The 16,956-nt window shown below is 39.2% G+C and overlaps 1 protein-coding gene across 1 annotated transcript in view; it reads right to left on the bottom strand.

Annotated features, from left to right (window-relative positions):
• Positions 1-514: 514 nt before the first annotated feature.
• The window catches only part of cdh2 (cadherin 2, type 1, N-cadherin (neuronal)), a 77,194-nt gene continuing 60,752 nt past the window's right edge, over positions 515-16,956 (bottom strand). The window contains exons 12-16 of the mRNA XM_007559368.2: positions 15,909-16,142; positions 14,751-14,984; positions 14,372-14,511; positions 6,334-6,498; positions 515-2,156 (exon numbers count right to left, since the gene is read on the bottom strand). Coding sequence (XP_007559430.1) covers positions 1,950-2,156; positions 6,334-6,498; positions 14,372-14,511; positions 14,751-14,984; positions 15,909-16,142 — 980 coding nt within the window. The 3' untranslated portion in view covers positions 515-1,949. The remainder of the gene's footprint in view (positions 2,157-6,333; positions 6,499-14,371; positions 14,512-14,750; positions 14,985-15,908; positions 16,143-16,956) is intronic.

The following is a 16,956-nucleotide window of genomic DNA, read 5'->3' as shown; positions in this document are numbered from 1 at the left end:
AGCCTGAAAAGGAAAGAGGAAGCAGGGGATTTTCATCATCCAACAACTGAAACGATTTCTCCAAGTGATTCTTGTTTTCTACCCCAAGAAAATACAAATGGAAGTCTTAAGAAGCGGCGTTGGGATTAGCAGACAATCTTCATCTCGAGGTCAAGTTTAATCTGACAGTGCCCAACTGAACAAATCCCATATAGCAGGTAGGTGCGGGGCGAGTTTGTTTTCAAGTTTCTGCCCTTGACTGGGGGACACACTGTTACATCTTGAATTTAACGCTTAGTTTATATCCCCAAAGCAACAAAACTTCCATGCAAAGGTTTACTTTTTTATTTTTTCAGTTTTGTACATCTCTGCAAACAAGAAAAAAAGGTATAAATGATTTATCTGCGCCTTTGGGAAAATGTCTTATGGAGAGCCACTTTTATGGAAAGGCTATTGTTCTCAGACTACACAACTCAAAAAGTAATTAAGCCTCTGAATGCTGTGTACAAGAAATAAAGAAACAGGGGCTCTTAGCTCCAAAATCAGCATTTTATTTGGATGATTGGGGGTCAGAGATGTATAATTTGTGTTCCAGTACACACCGCTATCCACAAGGCTCAAGTCCAAAACCTTTTCCAGTCTTAAAGCTGAATCATTAGTCAGTGCCCATTAGCATGTTACCCAGCCCACTCTCCCTTTTTTGGTACAAATTCAAATGTTGTGCTGACAAGATCACTACTTTGATTTTTTTTTTTTTTTTTTTGTCATTTTATTTTTTTTTATTTCTTTTTTTATACAAAAAAAAGATACAACAAAAAAACGTTAATTTCTACACATGTAATGTCACCCAGAATTGCATTTTTTTTTTCCACTTTTAAATAAATTTGGGAAACATTTTTTTTTCTCAAATTTGTGTCGTCATGAAAAGATAAAAACATGCAAAAAACTTGAATTTGTTATCAAATTATACATTTACAAGTTTGGAACTTTTGCACTGCTTCATAATACTACATCCAAAGGGAAAAAAAAAAAGAGAGAAAGTAAAACAAAACAGTATGTACACACACACAACTTTTTACATTGAAGTAAATGATGAAAATATGAGATCATGACTAAGGCAAATTAAGTGTACATAGATCAGATCAAAACAGTTTTTGTTGCATTTGTAAAGTACTACATCACCTCAAAAAGAAGAAAAAAAAAAACTTGAAAAGGAAAAAAAAAATGCTACAAAAAGTGTGATTTATAACTCCCTTTATTTGCAACCAGCTGCATGATTTTAATTTTTTAGTGAGAAACTCTAAAGGTCTAGCATACTGTACAGTGCTGTTCTTAATTATTTTCCTTCCAACTGAGATTTATTTAAATATTCTTCAAAACAGGAGCATTGGGTAATCAAAAAAAAAAAAGAAAAAAGAAAAGAAAAAAGCACGTAGAAGCATACCAGAGTGTAACATACTTTGTCTGAAATCACTCCAAAAGTCAGTACCATTAAAGCCTTGAACATAAAACTAATCATTTAGATCCAAAAAAATGTACAAAAAGGCACATTATATCCCAGTGCTTCTGTACTGTGAAATTCAAGTTTAACTGAGCGCATTCAATACCGACAATCCGAGTGGCGACAGTCCACCGAGTGTTATCTCCTCACATCCTTCACACTTGGAGCACAGGCTATGCCTAAGCTTTCGACAAGCATATGTATGCGTAGACTACAACAATAAGCCTAGGTTGGTTGTTTTTTTTTTTTGTTTTTTTTTTGTGTGTGTGTGTGTGTGTGTGTTTCGTTTTTAGAAAAAAATTCTGAATCAATGTTTATTATTTGTATCTTTTCAGTCACAGTTCTCTATTACTCTCATGGGAATATCAGAAGCTGTATGTGTCCTTCAGTGGGAAATCTTTCCTTCTCTTCGTTTAAAAAAAAAAAAAAAAATCGTAACTTTTTATCCGTCAAGGTGAGCCTGCGTCTCCTAATCGTCGCTTCCGCCGTACATGTCTGCCAGTTTTCTGAAGCGAGGGCCCCAGTCGTTCAGATAATCGTAGTCCTGGTCGCCCCCGCTGCTGGAGGAGTTGAGCGAGCTTAGGGAGCCGGCCGTGGAGCCGCTGCCCTCGTAATCGAACACTAGCAGGGAGTCGTAGGGAGGAGCAGTGGGGTCGTTGTCAGCTGCCTTCAGTCCCTTTGCAGAAAAAACAAACAAACAAAAAAACCCCATCAAGATTTATATTTAACATACAATGTATGAAAAAGACTTTCCTTATCACTGCCTGGTAACGCAACTAAATAATTCCTGTTAACATAGCCAAAATTATTTTTATTTGCTAAATGTCAAGACCAATTTGTTGAGGTATTTTATTCCAGTACACTCACAAGCTTATATACATTTCCATAATATTTGATATATCTGCTTTAAAACTGTATGACTTGGGTTAAATTATTTGGTTATGTCTCCAAAAGCAATTTCAAATGTTTCTTAAATATTTCCGCACAACCTTTCCTCATGATGCCGTCTATTATCACAGCACTAGTCCATCCAGCACAAACACACACACGCACAACATAATGTAAATACGTCAACAGATCAATTATTGTGCTGTTCTCAGGCTTCAACCTTATCAAATTTTTCTTCCAAATGTCAAGAAAATCATTATGATTCAACACTTCCAATTTCCTTTCATCATACCACGAGACATGTGTCATTTATTTCAATTAATGGATTCTTCCTCTTAGATTGGCCTTGAAGCTCATATTAGGGTGGAAATCATTTCACTGTAGACGACAACACTGTTCTTGCTGCACAGCTTTTGATTTGTGCAACACTAAACCATTCATCCCAGGACTATAATTGCTGGAGAATTTCCCCCTGGGTTTTTATTTTTGCATAAAACTGTGCCATCTTTAGGCATCTTTAGGAAATCAGGCATTTGTTAAATTCTGATCAGTAGGGCATTTTAACTCCTAATTTACAGTAATACAGTTTTAGAGGCAGACTAGATGGCTTGGATTTCATTTTCAAAAATGCTTATTTTAGTCACATGAGCCTTAAGTTGGCCTTGTGGACATCTCCGGGTGCTGGAAGTGAAGATAAGACCACAGAACCGCCTGCACCAAGGATTGAGGCCACATAAACATTGCGCTCTCTCTCTCCCTCTCTCTCTCTCTCTCTCTCTCTCTCAAGTGCTACTTCTCACAAACAAGCCAATTTACCGTAAAACCTTTCAGCGGGTCTCCCCTCCTCTTGTTTAGGAAATGAGGTTCTTGCTAAGATTCATCAGACTCGCCTGCTCCTTTGAGAGCCCTCTGCTTTTACTCAGATCAGACCCTGATGTTTCTAGGATGTAGAAAAATCTGCTTCTTGATCAAAAGCATGACTGGCAGCTTCAGATGCCTGGTGGAATTTTTCTCTCTCTCTCAATAACCCCTGTGACTGAGCCCCTTGCCCTCCTCTGCCATGTCAGTACAGCTCTGATAGGATGTCATCTGCCGTCTAGCTCAAAACATCTTTAATATTTTATAGATACCCAGCTCTGTAAACCATAGACCCAAGCAGAGACGAGGGCAAGTGGGTTGTTTGCACACGCATGCGCATATCCAGTGTCATCTCGAGGCTCGCGGTGCTAGTTGGGAGTGGTCTCTGTTTTGAAGATTGTACTTGACATTCCCAGAAATCCTCATAGCAGCACCAGAGGTCCTTATGGATTGTTATTGATTTCCAGCCTCATTCACTAACAGGACTCTGGAGACTTGATGGATTGCTAATCTAGGAGTTGAGATGTGCTTTGGCCATGAATCACTTTTGGATGCAAGCCTGGTTTCTCCCTCTTACCACTGGAACCGAGGACACTCGACAAATAATATGTGAATTAAAAGAAGTACATGAACATAACAGAAACGAGGCCTCAGCTCATTGGGCCTTGTCAAAGATTTATGGTTTCCGCTACGCAGCCTCTATAGTGCTGAAATGCCCTCAAATAAAAAGATGGAGTGTATTAAAGTGCCTGGGCACTTAGCCATTATTTTCCACTTGTTAGCTTTGGTTAAGTATTTGCTCAGGGCTGTGATGCTGATCATTTTGTGAAAAAATATGACAGATGGATAGTTCATTTCAATTACAACCGTAATAGCTCTGCGGGATATAGCCCTCTCCATCTAAAAGTGGCAGTTTCATAAAGTTAGTCAATAACTGAACTCGGCATTCTAATAAAAGATTTCATTATAACAGAGTTATTCCCTGTTGTAGAAACAATCACAGCCCGTAAGTGTGAAATCATGAACTGCCCTCACATTTTGGAGCAGCTCCGTCCTGCAGATAAAGAGAAGTGCAATCAAACCCACTTCTGCCACAGAAAACCTTGTGAGGGCTGAAATGAGCCACTGTGTGTAAAAAAAAAAAAAAAAAAAAACCTGAGCGCAATCACTTCAACTTCTCCGCCTGTGTACACCTGTGAGCTACAGAGATGTGAGCAAGTTTGCACCCTATGTTTTTAATTTTGCTCTCCTCTGTGAGACCAGGCCAAAAGTTGACTAATGGAGTACTGTTTGTCCAGCTAAGGAGTTAACGTCCTTATGGTAAACATATGCTTGATGTTTTTCCCTGTCCTTCTAATTTAATTAAGAGGCCTGAGGTCTGAGGGAATGTGCACGATTCAGGATCGAGATGAGACACTCTCCCCCTCACACCCTCCCTCCCTTCCCGACTCCTCTTCTCCCCTCTCTCTTGGCAGGCGGCCCTATCAGTTAGGTCATTCCAGCTCAATGAGTGTGCCGCAGCTACCATGGACTTAGCTTTAGGAGCTGTCAATTTTGAGACTCTAAACCGACCAACGCTGGCTGGTTCAAGTGAACGCTTCTTACACCTGAATATGCTGTGATCTAAACCGGCTCATTATTGCTCTGGCTGTGTGGTTCGGGCTGCTGTCCACCCATGAGGTAAACATTCCTCAGTCTCAGGCTTTTCCAGCATTGATATGCATTTAGTGCCAACAATCATCTTGCATCAGCTCCAATCACCTTCCCTTTCCCTGCCAAAGAACTACAACTCCACAGTATGATGCTGCCACTACCATACGTTATGGTGGGCACTGTATTTTGGCATCAACAGTTTTCATAAAGGGTCACAAATAATACTTGACCTGTAAAGAGATAATCTTTACAGGAAATCTTTGCAGCTCCTCCAGAGTCAACATGTTCTGATCAGACTTGTAGTTTTGCAGTTGTGCCATACACTTTCTATTTTCAGGTGATGAATAAAACAGTGCTCTGTGAGATACTCGAAGTGTAGGATGTTGTTTTATAATCCAAGCCTGGTTTAAAGTTATCTAAGGTTGGACTCTACAGTTTTTACTAATTGGGAGAAAAAAAAAATGTGATTCTAGATTTAGAGGAAATAGGGGGCAGAATATATAAGCTTTCTACACTTCTGATTTTTATTTGTAAAAAATTAAAACCAACATGTACCTCTTCACAATGATTCACTACTTTGTGTTGACCCATCACATTATACAATACCAAAAAGTTTCCTGTTGATAAATTAAATCTTTGGGCCAAGTAAAAATTGCTTTTCTCTTTACATGAGCTGTTAAGACAAGTTTATAGCTTGTTTTCATGACTCACAACCGGATGGGGGGCGGAGGAGGCGAATGGCGCCCGGTTAAAGGGAACCGAGAGATAAATGGTTAGGCAGCAGAGCCGAAAAGAATGAGCTCTAATCTAAAAACATGGGCGCCTTCCAAAAACTAGGAGCGAACTTCATTTGTAATGCAGTGAAACTCTTGTCTGTTGGAGCTTGTGAAAAATATATGACTCCTCTTTTCATTTTACATTCTCCCTTCATGCCGGAGTCAATGATGGCCTCAGGCAAACGAGGGCACTCTGAGCTGTGCACGCCGATAGAAAGCCGATGCACTGCTGCTCTCATCTTCTATTACTATGCTGACACATCTCTATCTCCACTTTTCAGGAGGAGGAAAACAATTATGTCCAAGTGTGTTAGTATCATATACATTTTGGGGTTTATAAGCGGCGCAGCGGTGACAAAATTAGAAAGGTTTCTTGGTCTCTGCTGGGAAAACAAACAAACAAACAAAAAAAAAAAAAACAGCTCTAATAACTGAATTCAAAATATCTGCTTTCCAGCTAAAAGGCAGCCCTTGATGCTCACTCATAAAAAAAATAAATAAAAAAAGTCTGACTGTTTACCTAGGAAGAAATGTCATAGGAAACTCATTCAACTCGAAAATGAAATTCAAGCTTTTCGACTGCATTGCCATCTTTGGTCTCTTCCTCGGATTTAATTCCACCTCGGAGAGACCCGGGCGTCAGTTGTTAGTAACTGTATTCAGCTAATGTGTTTTTACCTCATTGATGAAGTCTCCGATGTCTCCTGGATGGGGTGCTGCTGACCTCATTGGATACTGCGGCTCGGGGTGGAGGGGTCTCTCGTCTAGACGGCGGATTCCCACCGGCTTGATGGCATCGGGCTCTAACGTGTCTGGCTGCTGGAGCTGACTCAGGTCATAATCCTGGGGAACACGCAAACAGATGGAGCTTAGCTGAGCTGTGCGACAAGACCCTGAACTGAGTGAGATTATTTAAACAGATAAACACATCCTGTGCTGCAAAGAGCGTGAAGAAGTTCAACTCGGGGGAGGAAAGATTTTAAAGTTAAATTGCAGCATGGAGAGTTGAGAGAACATGAGGGGGGACTTTAATCTTCTTTTCTGTAAAGGAACACGCCAAGGAACGACTTGACACATAAGAGCAGCCAGCACTGAAGGGGTTCAAGCCGAGGAGCACATCATATGCCGCAAACTCTCTGTACTCGTGCACGGTGCAGCAGGAAGGATGTGCAGGCAACTATTTCGCTCTAATCAATGCCTAGACACGGGATGGTGGATATGCATAAGCCACTGCTAATCCTATTAACATTACCAAGGCAACCTGAATGGCTCGCAGTTTGTGCAAAGTCATGGGCAGCAAGACAGGATGAGAACAGAGGGAGGTAGGGGGGGAAAAAAGTTGGAGAAAGAAGCTGTGAAGGAGAGCAGAGCGGCTGAGCTGAATGACGGCTGGATGGTATGAGGGTGACGGCAGATATGATAAAGATAACACCATTTGAGAGGCAGTGTGTGCCTAATAGGCGTGCATGATGGATTGTCCCTCTTTAAGAGATTTTCAGTAATCCATCCATCTCTAATATCCCACTTGAAAATTATCTTTGCTCAGTTGCAGATGTCACTCCCAACGGAAACAGGGATGTTGAAATAAACATGAGTGCCGATAAACCTTATGCAGAGGAAACTCAAACAATGCTAAGTAAGTATGCACCATTGATCATTATATTCATACATGAGGTTCACTAAATTATTGGACGAAAAGCTATTCCCTTTATAAAAAAAATAAAAAAAATGTGATTGTTAATACTGTTTAGTTTGTCTCTTGGATGTGTTACCAGCTTGGCAGATTTGTGGACTACTTAACTTGTAGCCAAAGGTCAGCATATACTCAGCAGGACAGCCAAAATAAAACTGGGATTTATGCCTGAAGCATTTTAATAGGTGTCTGTTTATTCAGAACTATCAGTCGGGTAGATAAGCAGGTACAGCATCCTTCAAACCCTCTTAATAAGAACCTAAAGCTTATAAACGATTCTCTCTTATGAGAGATTGCGATAGAACCTGTAGCGACATATCCTAATGTGTATGATGGCAAACAAGTCAGGAATGGTACAGTTTAAGCACTTCTGCACATTCCTGCTCGGATATGTTTTAATGTTTGGTGAGTTGTCTTATCGGATGATGTAATAGTTCTGTTAAGATGGGGTCTTGCATGTCAACAAACCCTGCTCTTTTAACCTGGAACATGAAATGGACACTTCTTGTGAACGAACACTAGACCTCAGAGATTGAAATGTCATGATCTTTCTTTCAAAAGCCCATTGTACCCCATAGGTTAAACGCCAATGAATAAACAACACATGATCTCAGGTGCAACATGACATACCCTCTCCGCCATCTTGTAATACATTCCTTTGTTTCAGCTGCCATGTTGAGAGAAAACTAGGGTGGTCACATGGATACGAGAGGCATTTGGAAAAATCCTGTTTCACACACACCCTTATGCCCCCACAGGCTCTCACTGAGCTGATCATTTGTGTACATCTTGTAAAAGAAAATGTAGTTCGTCTTTGTTGTTCTTCATTCTATTCTGCTTTTTTTTTTTTTTTAAAGAAGTAGTTATAACATGTATATCCCTGCCCTGTTATCTATTTTTAAAAAGTCCTCGAGTTCAAACATCAATTAATCTACCAATAGATGTCGGGTCTGTTCAGAATGTCGCACAGAGGCCAATAGACATGCATTACTTTCTAATAGCTAGACTTGATCCTTTGCTGCACAGCATTAACGGTGCTCTATAAGAAGCATACATATGTTAAATCTGAAGTACCATAGCTTCAGCATTTTATTCACTCATAAAAAAAACAGAATTAATGTAATTGTTCTGTGACATTTAATGTAGGGCAGTTGTCAAATGTGTTCAGATTATTATTCCCTGCTTGCAAAAACAACCTCAATACTATTAATGAGTGGTGAGTAATGCCCCGCAGACAGAAATTAGGCAGTTCCTATGGGTGTGACGAGATCTTTTGGCACACGATCTCACAATATGACATTGGTTTTACTGCAAAGCTTTATTTATTTGGTGTCGGTATGTAACTTCCTCCGGTGAATTAAGTAAGTGATTATCATGAGCTCAAGTTATTTCAGAGTAAGAGAGAGTAGTTACAGCTTTGCCCCGGTTGTGTGGATAGATCAATTTCACACAGTCCAAGCTGACTGCAAGGAAACAGTGACTGACCGACCATTAGCTGCTAACAACACTAAATGTGGAATGTGGTTCAGAAATCATCATCTGAACTGAAGTGCTGATTCCTTAAAAAAAAAAAAAAGACAAAACTGCTTACTGCTCTGGTTTGTAATAAAAAAAGTAGACCTTCAATAAGTCTACAAGGAAAAGCAATTCCAAAAATTGTACACAACAATAAACTCTATTGTATTTCTTACATCAATCATAAACATTTGTCTATGTAATGATGATGGAAAACTGAGTAGACATACACTTCAAGAAACTACAAGAACTTCAAGAAACTACAGCTTGTTTTAGTACTGTCCAGTCATAATATTTCATTTCATAATCATATTTTTAATAGTTGCATTCCAGTTTTCAATGTCCTTAAGATATTACTATGAAACGGTAACATTATTTAAACCAAACAATTTGAATTACTGCCATCTTCTACATCTTCCTGAAGCTATTTTACAGCAACTGAAGTAAACATCATAACTGTACATTTGGAGGTGCTAAATTCTAATATCCAAGTTGCATACAAATCTGCATTCATTACAAAATAATTTAAAATGTTATCAAAATCAATAACACCAGGGATTTAGTTTTCATTGGGAAGGAAAATGGGTGAAGATAAGTTGGGAAATCCATTTGTCTAAGCCGCAGTAAAAAGCTGGTTGTCAGCGGTGCTCAATCCACCAAACCAAAAATGACATAATGACATAGTAACTCTCTGTGGGGAAGTGGCGTCTCAAACATTCTGTTCTGCTGAAATGGTTGCCCATGGCACTCATAAACCACCCTGAAACATAAGCATCTAAACATCAACATTCCATAAACATCATTTGTGGCGAGACGTATTTAAAAATGGGATCAAGTTAAGTGTTATGGGCTGTTATAGCAGCATGAGGTTAATTTCAATAGAAGTTTACTGAAATGCAATTAAAGCAAGCTGCAGAAAGAAGTTAGCATTTGTTAGTTTAATTTTAATGTGTGCCCAAAAATACAACATTTATGAGCAATTAGCCATATTGATTGCTGTCATCTTAGATTAAGTGCATACAAAAGGCTTAGTGATCATTATGAGAGGAAAACAACTTCTATGCCGTCAGAGGAGGCCAAACTGCACTTTCAGATCCAACATAAACCTTACAAAATAATTTTGGATGTATCCAACTTTGGATGCCATTTGTAGTGGTAATATTATAACACAATTTGAGGAGAAGCAAAGCAATTGGTGGTCATGGATTTGTTAAGAACTACCAAGAGTAGAATTTGATACATTACTGCAACACAGCCTTATATTCATTCATTAAACATGCACTGTTTAAAGCTAAAGCTCAGCTATGACATCAAAACCTCAACAAGCACCACCATTTCTACTGTTTTATGCACCTCTAAAAAGAGGCCACAGAAAGAACTGGTGTGACCAAAGCCATCTCCTGATGTATGAAACCCGTAGGAATGACCAACAGATTCCTTGTTACTGCGTATAGGCAGTAAGCTTTGCTGAATGAACAATGCTAAACATTTTCCTTGTTTTTTAGATAAGCTACTTTGGCTGTTTGGAAAAATGTCCAATTAACACACTATGAGTGATATCCAACCCATTGTAGGCAAGCAACCTGGAGGAAAAAAAAAAAAAAAAAAAGCCCACCAACACCATTTTATTCCTCTTTAAAGAACGAATCCACCAAAAGTTATAACCACTTCAAAACTACTTAATATCATGGGTATTTTTGCCTACATTTATGTAAAATAAAATAAATTCATACATATTACTCTTGTAATATTCTTACCAAGAGTAAGAATAACTGTTCATTGTTTTGAAATGAAATTAATTAGATCATTAATAAGTTATTCCAGTTTTGGGTAACAATGTCCAAAAAATAACAATAATATCATTATAGTGATAGTACTGTTGTGAAGAGCATCAATAATATTCATTTACTGATATTTAAGGGAGTAAATAAATACATTTCACAAATGTTTTGAACATACTTTTGTCTTTTACAGGTTTATCAAAATTACTAGAGCTATATGTTGTCGTTTGCCTGGCAATAGAAAGAAGCCTGAGAGGAAACAGCTGTGAGCGTGTAGGACAATGGAGAGGCTGAAAGGACACCATTATCGGTACAACAACAAACTGCAAGGACCATCTTTCAGCAGACAAATGTGGACTCATATCCTGTTTAATCTGCCAGCCAAGTGATTTCATCACTTTACCAACGTCGCAAATACACATGAATGCTGCTTATGCCTTCAAAAGCTGAAGAAAACCAAAAAATAAAGAAAATCATACCAGCCTCTACCAACTATCTACATTAAACTATTTCATCATAATACCATTCAAAGTTTTTGCACGTCTAGGTAAATAGATTTTGGTGTTATACACTATACGTTATTTGAGCATCCAGCAAGGCACACTTTTTGCGTAGAATGACAAATGGAAACTTATGTGTCGGTCACCAGATAGTGTGTCTTTTGGCAAACTGCTCCCCCTTTTCATTCTGGGGTTAAGTAGCTTAAATACACAGTACCACCTTTCTCGTTTAAGTTTCAGTAATAACATTTGGATGTGGACGAGGTAATTACTTCCTTTGGTTCAGTGCTATTAGAATCAAGTCACGACGACTGCGAAAAGCAAATCTTGTGTTGAAGCAAAGTAAGGACGATTTCTTTTAAAATATTACAAATGTAATGACACGGCCTTCTTTTCTTTGAAGGGAGAAAACACTTACAGAAAAGATTTTGATTTGATTCACTTGTTGCAACAGAAAAGGGGGAGCAAGAAAACCCTGCCTTTTTCACAGCACGTCTCCCAGAACCCTATCAAAGGTAAACATGACTCAAATCAATCTGAGGTCATTTTAAGGAGATGAATCACCTGTGTTTTTTCTTTTTCTTTTTCTTTCTCCTTTCTCTAAAGGGAAGCTGTGCACAACCACTTCTCATTTTGCAATTATTTCTGTTTTTTTTATTTATTTATTTATTCTTTTTTACCATTTCCTGGGAGCGAAAGCTGATCACCTGTCTGCCTTTGATGAAATGAGGTCTATACAAAGCCGTACAAACCGGGACGATGACAGCGGCAACTAAAATCACATTCTGTGAGAGCACCCAATGGTCTGACACTTCAATTTCCTCCCCCAGTGGGAGATAGGGAGAACAGAGGTGGGCATTATAAAGAGTACATCGCTGGGAAAGTCGGACCCATTTTTTACCCAACACTGACTCCGCTTCCCATTCCACAGACGAGACCATTTTCTCCTGACGCCCTGGCCCCTCTCCGCCAAACGGGAAGCTTGTTTTCCCTCAATAAATCGCTGCACCCACCCATTTGCCTTTGAGGGGTGTTATGTGCCACAGTTTCCCTTTTCAACATGTTCTGGTCCACAGGTTTGTGCATTTTATGAGTGAGACCGAGAATGTTAATAGACAAATGGGTGTTCTCCCTCCTGCCTAATCACCGGCAGATGTGTAATGGCTTTCCAGTCATATTGTTACCTTAGACGGGGCTTCATTATTGCACCCCAGCAGATGTCTGTCTCTAAATGACATCAGCTCACCAATTACACGTCTCTGAGGCTAATTTGGCACTGCGATGGGTCAGGCTGGGGTCTCCCGCACATTTCTGTTATACCTAAGCCACCAAAGCACTTCAGCCAGCAGCAGGAAAATAGCCCATTTGGTAAAATCCTGCCTTTTTTTTATGAAATGATTCCGTTCTGCTAACAAGGGGTTATTAGGACAATTGAATTCTGTGCGTGTCCGATCAGCACAGGAGGATACAGAGATGAGACATTATTGATGCCTGTGGCACTGCATTTCTATTGTTTGTGTGTGCATTAGGGCTGTGAAGCGGGAAGCTGTTCCAGTTGACAAAACATTTCCAATACTTCCAGAACCAATTGGATCAAAATGTATTTGCCTTATTGATTCCAGCCTTTGATTCCCAGCTTCCTTTGAGAGAGGAGGAAAAAAAAAAAAAAAAAAATTATTGATTCCAGCCTTTGATTCCCAGCTTCCTTTGAGAGAGGAGGGAAAAAACAAAAAAAACAAAAAAAAAAGTCTTCCATTTTCAATAAAGAAGTACTGTACAATAGAAAAATGTTCTTCGATGTGAGTGATTCAGAAGTGCATCTTGGAGCAAGAAAAAAGCAGAAATATTACAAGAAAGAAACAGTAAATGTAAACGTGCTTGCAGAAAGTTTCTAAGAGGTGTTCTTTGTTCCCGTGCCGATTCAGCCTGACTGCACACATGTGTCAGAGATGGAACTTGAATCATTCTCCTCAACAACAAGAGAACATTTGCCTTGTATTATCTTTTCAATAGCGGTTTGAAGCGTTTGAAGCGTGGTATGTTCAAAGAAAACACTGAAATAACCTTACAAGCTTTCTTATGCCAATTTCAGATTAAAATCAATGTAGGATTAGGATTATCATGGATATATGTTAATCTTGAGTCTTGTTTAGGAGCGACTCCTGAAAAGCTTAGTTGTACTAAAACTTTAAGTGGAAGTGTGTGCTTTTCTCACATAAGACTTAGATTTAGCTTTTTAGTAACAAACAAGTGATGATGTCAAGCGTGCCTGACATCATAAATTAAATTGCCATGATATTTTAAATGACCTGCTGGACTCTGCCACTAAATTGAAAACGAGTCATCAATAGGTAGGAAGATAGCTATGCAAAGTTTTTAGCCGCATCAACACTGATCATCATTCTTCCATGGCCATCTTAGTCCCAGACCTTCATCTTAAAGGGGCATTGCTATAAAATGGCACTATGCAAGCAACTGTGTTGCCTTCAGTTGTTACAAAAAATGACATGTATACCAAAAATGACTTAAACAAGCCAATTTCAAGGTGCCAAATTTCTTTTAAGAAGCTCCTGCTCCGACACTCCACCTTCAGAGGAGTGTCAAAAGTGTTTCTCTATTAACCCTTTGACAACATTTTTACCCAATGATTTCACCAGAAACCAGCAGCAAACTTCAAAATCAAAGTATGTGCATTTCCTCTTCATTTTTTGACTGATGCAACAATATGTAGAGGTGTGCAGTCTGGAAAATACAATATTTTTATCACAATACATTTAGTCTAAACTCCTTTAAAATCTTTATCAGTGTTGCCAATAAATTTTGTCACCTCCATTTTTTTCAATACAAGTTATATACAATATGCGTTTGTGTCTTTCTGTAATTTTCAAGTGAATTATGTAGATAAAATGCATATGGAAAAGGTCCTTATAAACAAATCACAAGCTTTCATCAATAACTGCAGCATGTTTGGCCATATATTTTATGGAGAGAAAAAAACGAATAAATCAAACAATTTAATATAAGTTTCATCATAAGCGGACTCGACTTTTATTCAGTTCTTGCTAAATTTTTTTATTTTTTTTACTTACAGATTCAAGACCATGCAGCAAATGTTTCTGTATCAATAATACATTTTATTTCTTGTTTACTACCGACCGAGTTGAATAAAACTGATCTAAGAATCAACCACTAAGAGACTAAGAATAAAATAGAATAGTTGTCCTTACTTGATCCTCTTCTCCACCACCTTCTTCGTCATACTTGAGAATATTGTCCCTCACGTCGTCTTCGGGGTCGATGAGCAGCTGTTTGGCCTGACGCTCTTTGTCACGGCGCTTCATCCACACCACAAACATTAGCACGAGAACTGAATGATAAAGCAACAGAGAGAGGTCTCATGTTACAGTAAGGAAATAAACAATTTGCAAATTGTTGTCAAAATTTAAAATCGGATCTGATATTTCAGGACCTTGGATGTGGGCCTGATCAAGGCCATCTATTTGGTAATCCGACAGTAATCTAGAGATACTGTGGATATCTTCCCTCATAATCCCTGTGTTCGCTGGTGTGATGTGCAGTTTGGGAGGAAGACGCAGCGATACTCACTGAGAAGGATGATGATGCAGAGGAGGATGGATATAATGGCTCCCGTGCCCAGACCAGCGGCCATGATGTGCTGCTGGTCAGTGCAGTCTCCGTTCATGTCGCACTGACACACTTTAATCCGCAGGTAGGAGGTATTAGACATGGGCAGGTTGCCCGAGTCTGTGATTATGATGGGGACCTCATAGATCCCACTTTCCAGGAAGCCAATCTTCAGGCTCATCTGAGCATAGTCACCTAAAAAAGGAGGAAGAGGAAAAAAAAAAAGAGAGACTGTTATATGATTCTAAATGTATCCTTAAAGGAAAAACATTTGGAAAGGTGACATCCAAGATTAAGCAGCTCAGTGCGTTTTAATATAAACTAATATATTTGTTTCGGAGATCAGGTTTTTCACAGGGGATTTACTCCTAAACTCAGAAGTTGTTTGTCTAGATGCTGTTCACACCATGATTACACTCCTTTTATCATAAATATGCAGCATAAATTCCTACCTGGAAGTTGCATCAGCATATCTAATCCAAAACATGGTCAGGATTTGGATTTGAAGCTTATAAATCTTCTGAATACCTTTTGATAATGCTGCTTAGGCTAAATTCCCAGCTGCGATAATCCAAATGCCATTATCCTATTAAGATTTATTCACTGCGTTTCATCTCCCACTATCTAATAGCTGAACACATAACAAATGAGTTTGTCTGCTCATGGTTTTGTTTTAAATTAGCATAAATAATTAAAGCCTATTTGGTAAGATTAATAAATTACTAAATAGGTCTGACACCTCCAAGGTATGCTTTTACAAACGGCTAAACATGTTTCCCAAGTTTTGCTCAGGCTAATTGAAGATTAAAATCTTAAAGCTTTAGACTGAAACTGCTGAGCGATCAACCTTTTTTTTTTGTTTTAAACTTTTATGACACACACATGCCACTTGTTGAAAAAAAAAAAAAGAAAAACACCACATTCTTTTCTGCTTTATTGTAACGACTTCAAAGAGCAAATAAAAAAAAAAAAAAAAAAAAAAGCTGACTCATCATGTCTGACATTCTGGGAATTGCAATTTGAAGATTAATTTAATCTCATTATCCCAGGGGGGTTTAAACTAGCATGAATGGCCCCTATATGAATCTGGCCAGGATTTGAAATGGTTCCGTATCTCACCGTTGAGTCTCGTTAGGGTCCAGTTCCTCTTGACGTCCTGGGGCCTGTGAGGCAACTCGAAGGCAAAAGGGCCCGCATTGGGGTTCAGGTCTCCATCCAGCGCAGTGATGTTAATGGCGTTTGGCTCGGGCTTTTCACATATCTCTGCTTCATGGGGGTACACCTTTGGCGCATTGTCGTTGATATCCACCAAGTAGATCTGAAGGGTCCCTGTGCCGCTTGCTGGGGGTTTGCCTGGATGGACAAACGCATCTTTAATCAAATACGGGAAGGATTTCTGAAAATATACCTAAAACTTTCCCCATTTTCAGATATATTTGTAAACAAACTGGCATCTCTCGTTTCGCCATCAGCAAAGAAAACTAAAGTATAGGGTTTCTTCATTGGCACTTTAGAGCACAGTTTACTCCCATAGCCCCATACAAACATCTCAGAGTTTAATCTCAAGTGAGGAGGTGCAGAGACAGAGGTGGATATCAGAACGTTTGCTGTGTTCCTGAAGAACGTCTTCCTGACGAAGGACTCGGATAGGAATACTAAAGCATTCAAACAGAGCCCACTGTCGCTCCTCTCAGGCTCCTCTATGTATTCACCCAGCTAAGAGGCTTTTTTGCCATTCAGGCCACGCTCAAAGGAGCTAGTCATCCAATCCTGACCCATTAATGCTGAGAAACCTCTTTATTGGTAGAGTTTTTAAGCCTATTGGCCTAAGCTATGCCCCATAGAACAGGGTAAACCTGAACAGAGGTAAATCCTGCCAGTGCAAATAGAAGGTGAAAACATCCACATGGTGGATGATTCTGGGGATTGCTAACATATTAACCTCCAGCTAAAGCGGTCAGTGCTGCTGATACGCCAAGTGCCACGTTCATGATAGTGCTTCAAGCTTGGAGGACATCTTTGGGGCTTGTAAACAAGGCAGCTGCTCCAGGTGAAAAGCATTACAAAAAGCAGTCAAAGGAATGCTGGGTGGAAGACTGACCCTTGAGAGCTGGGCTACATTAGACATCCACTGGGCTTCTGTCTGAAAAAAGGAGGCATTAGCTTC

The sequence above is a fragment of the Poecilia formosa genome, unplaced genomic scaffold, assembly GCF_000485575.1.
Source record: "Poecilia formosa unplaced genomic scaffold, Poecilia_formosa-5.1.2 Scaffold104, whole genome shotgun sequence".
Taxonomy (NCBI): domain Eukaryota; kingdom Metazoa; phylum Chordata; class Actinopteri; order Cyprinodontiformes; family Poeciliidae; genus Poecilia; species Poecilia formosa.
This window is presented reverse-complemented; position numbering and strand designations above follow the sequence as displayed.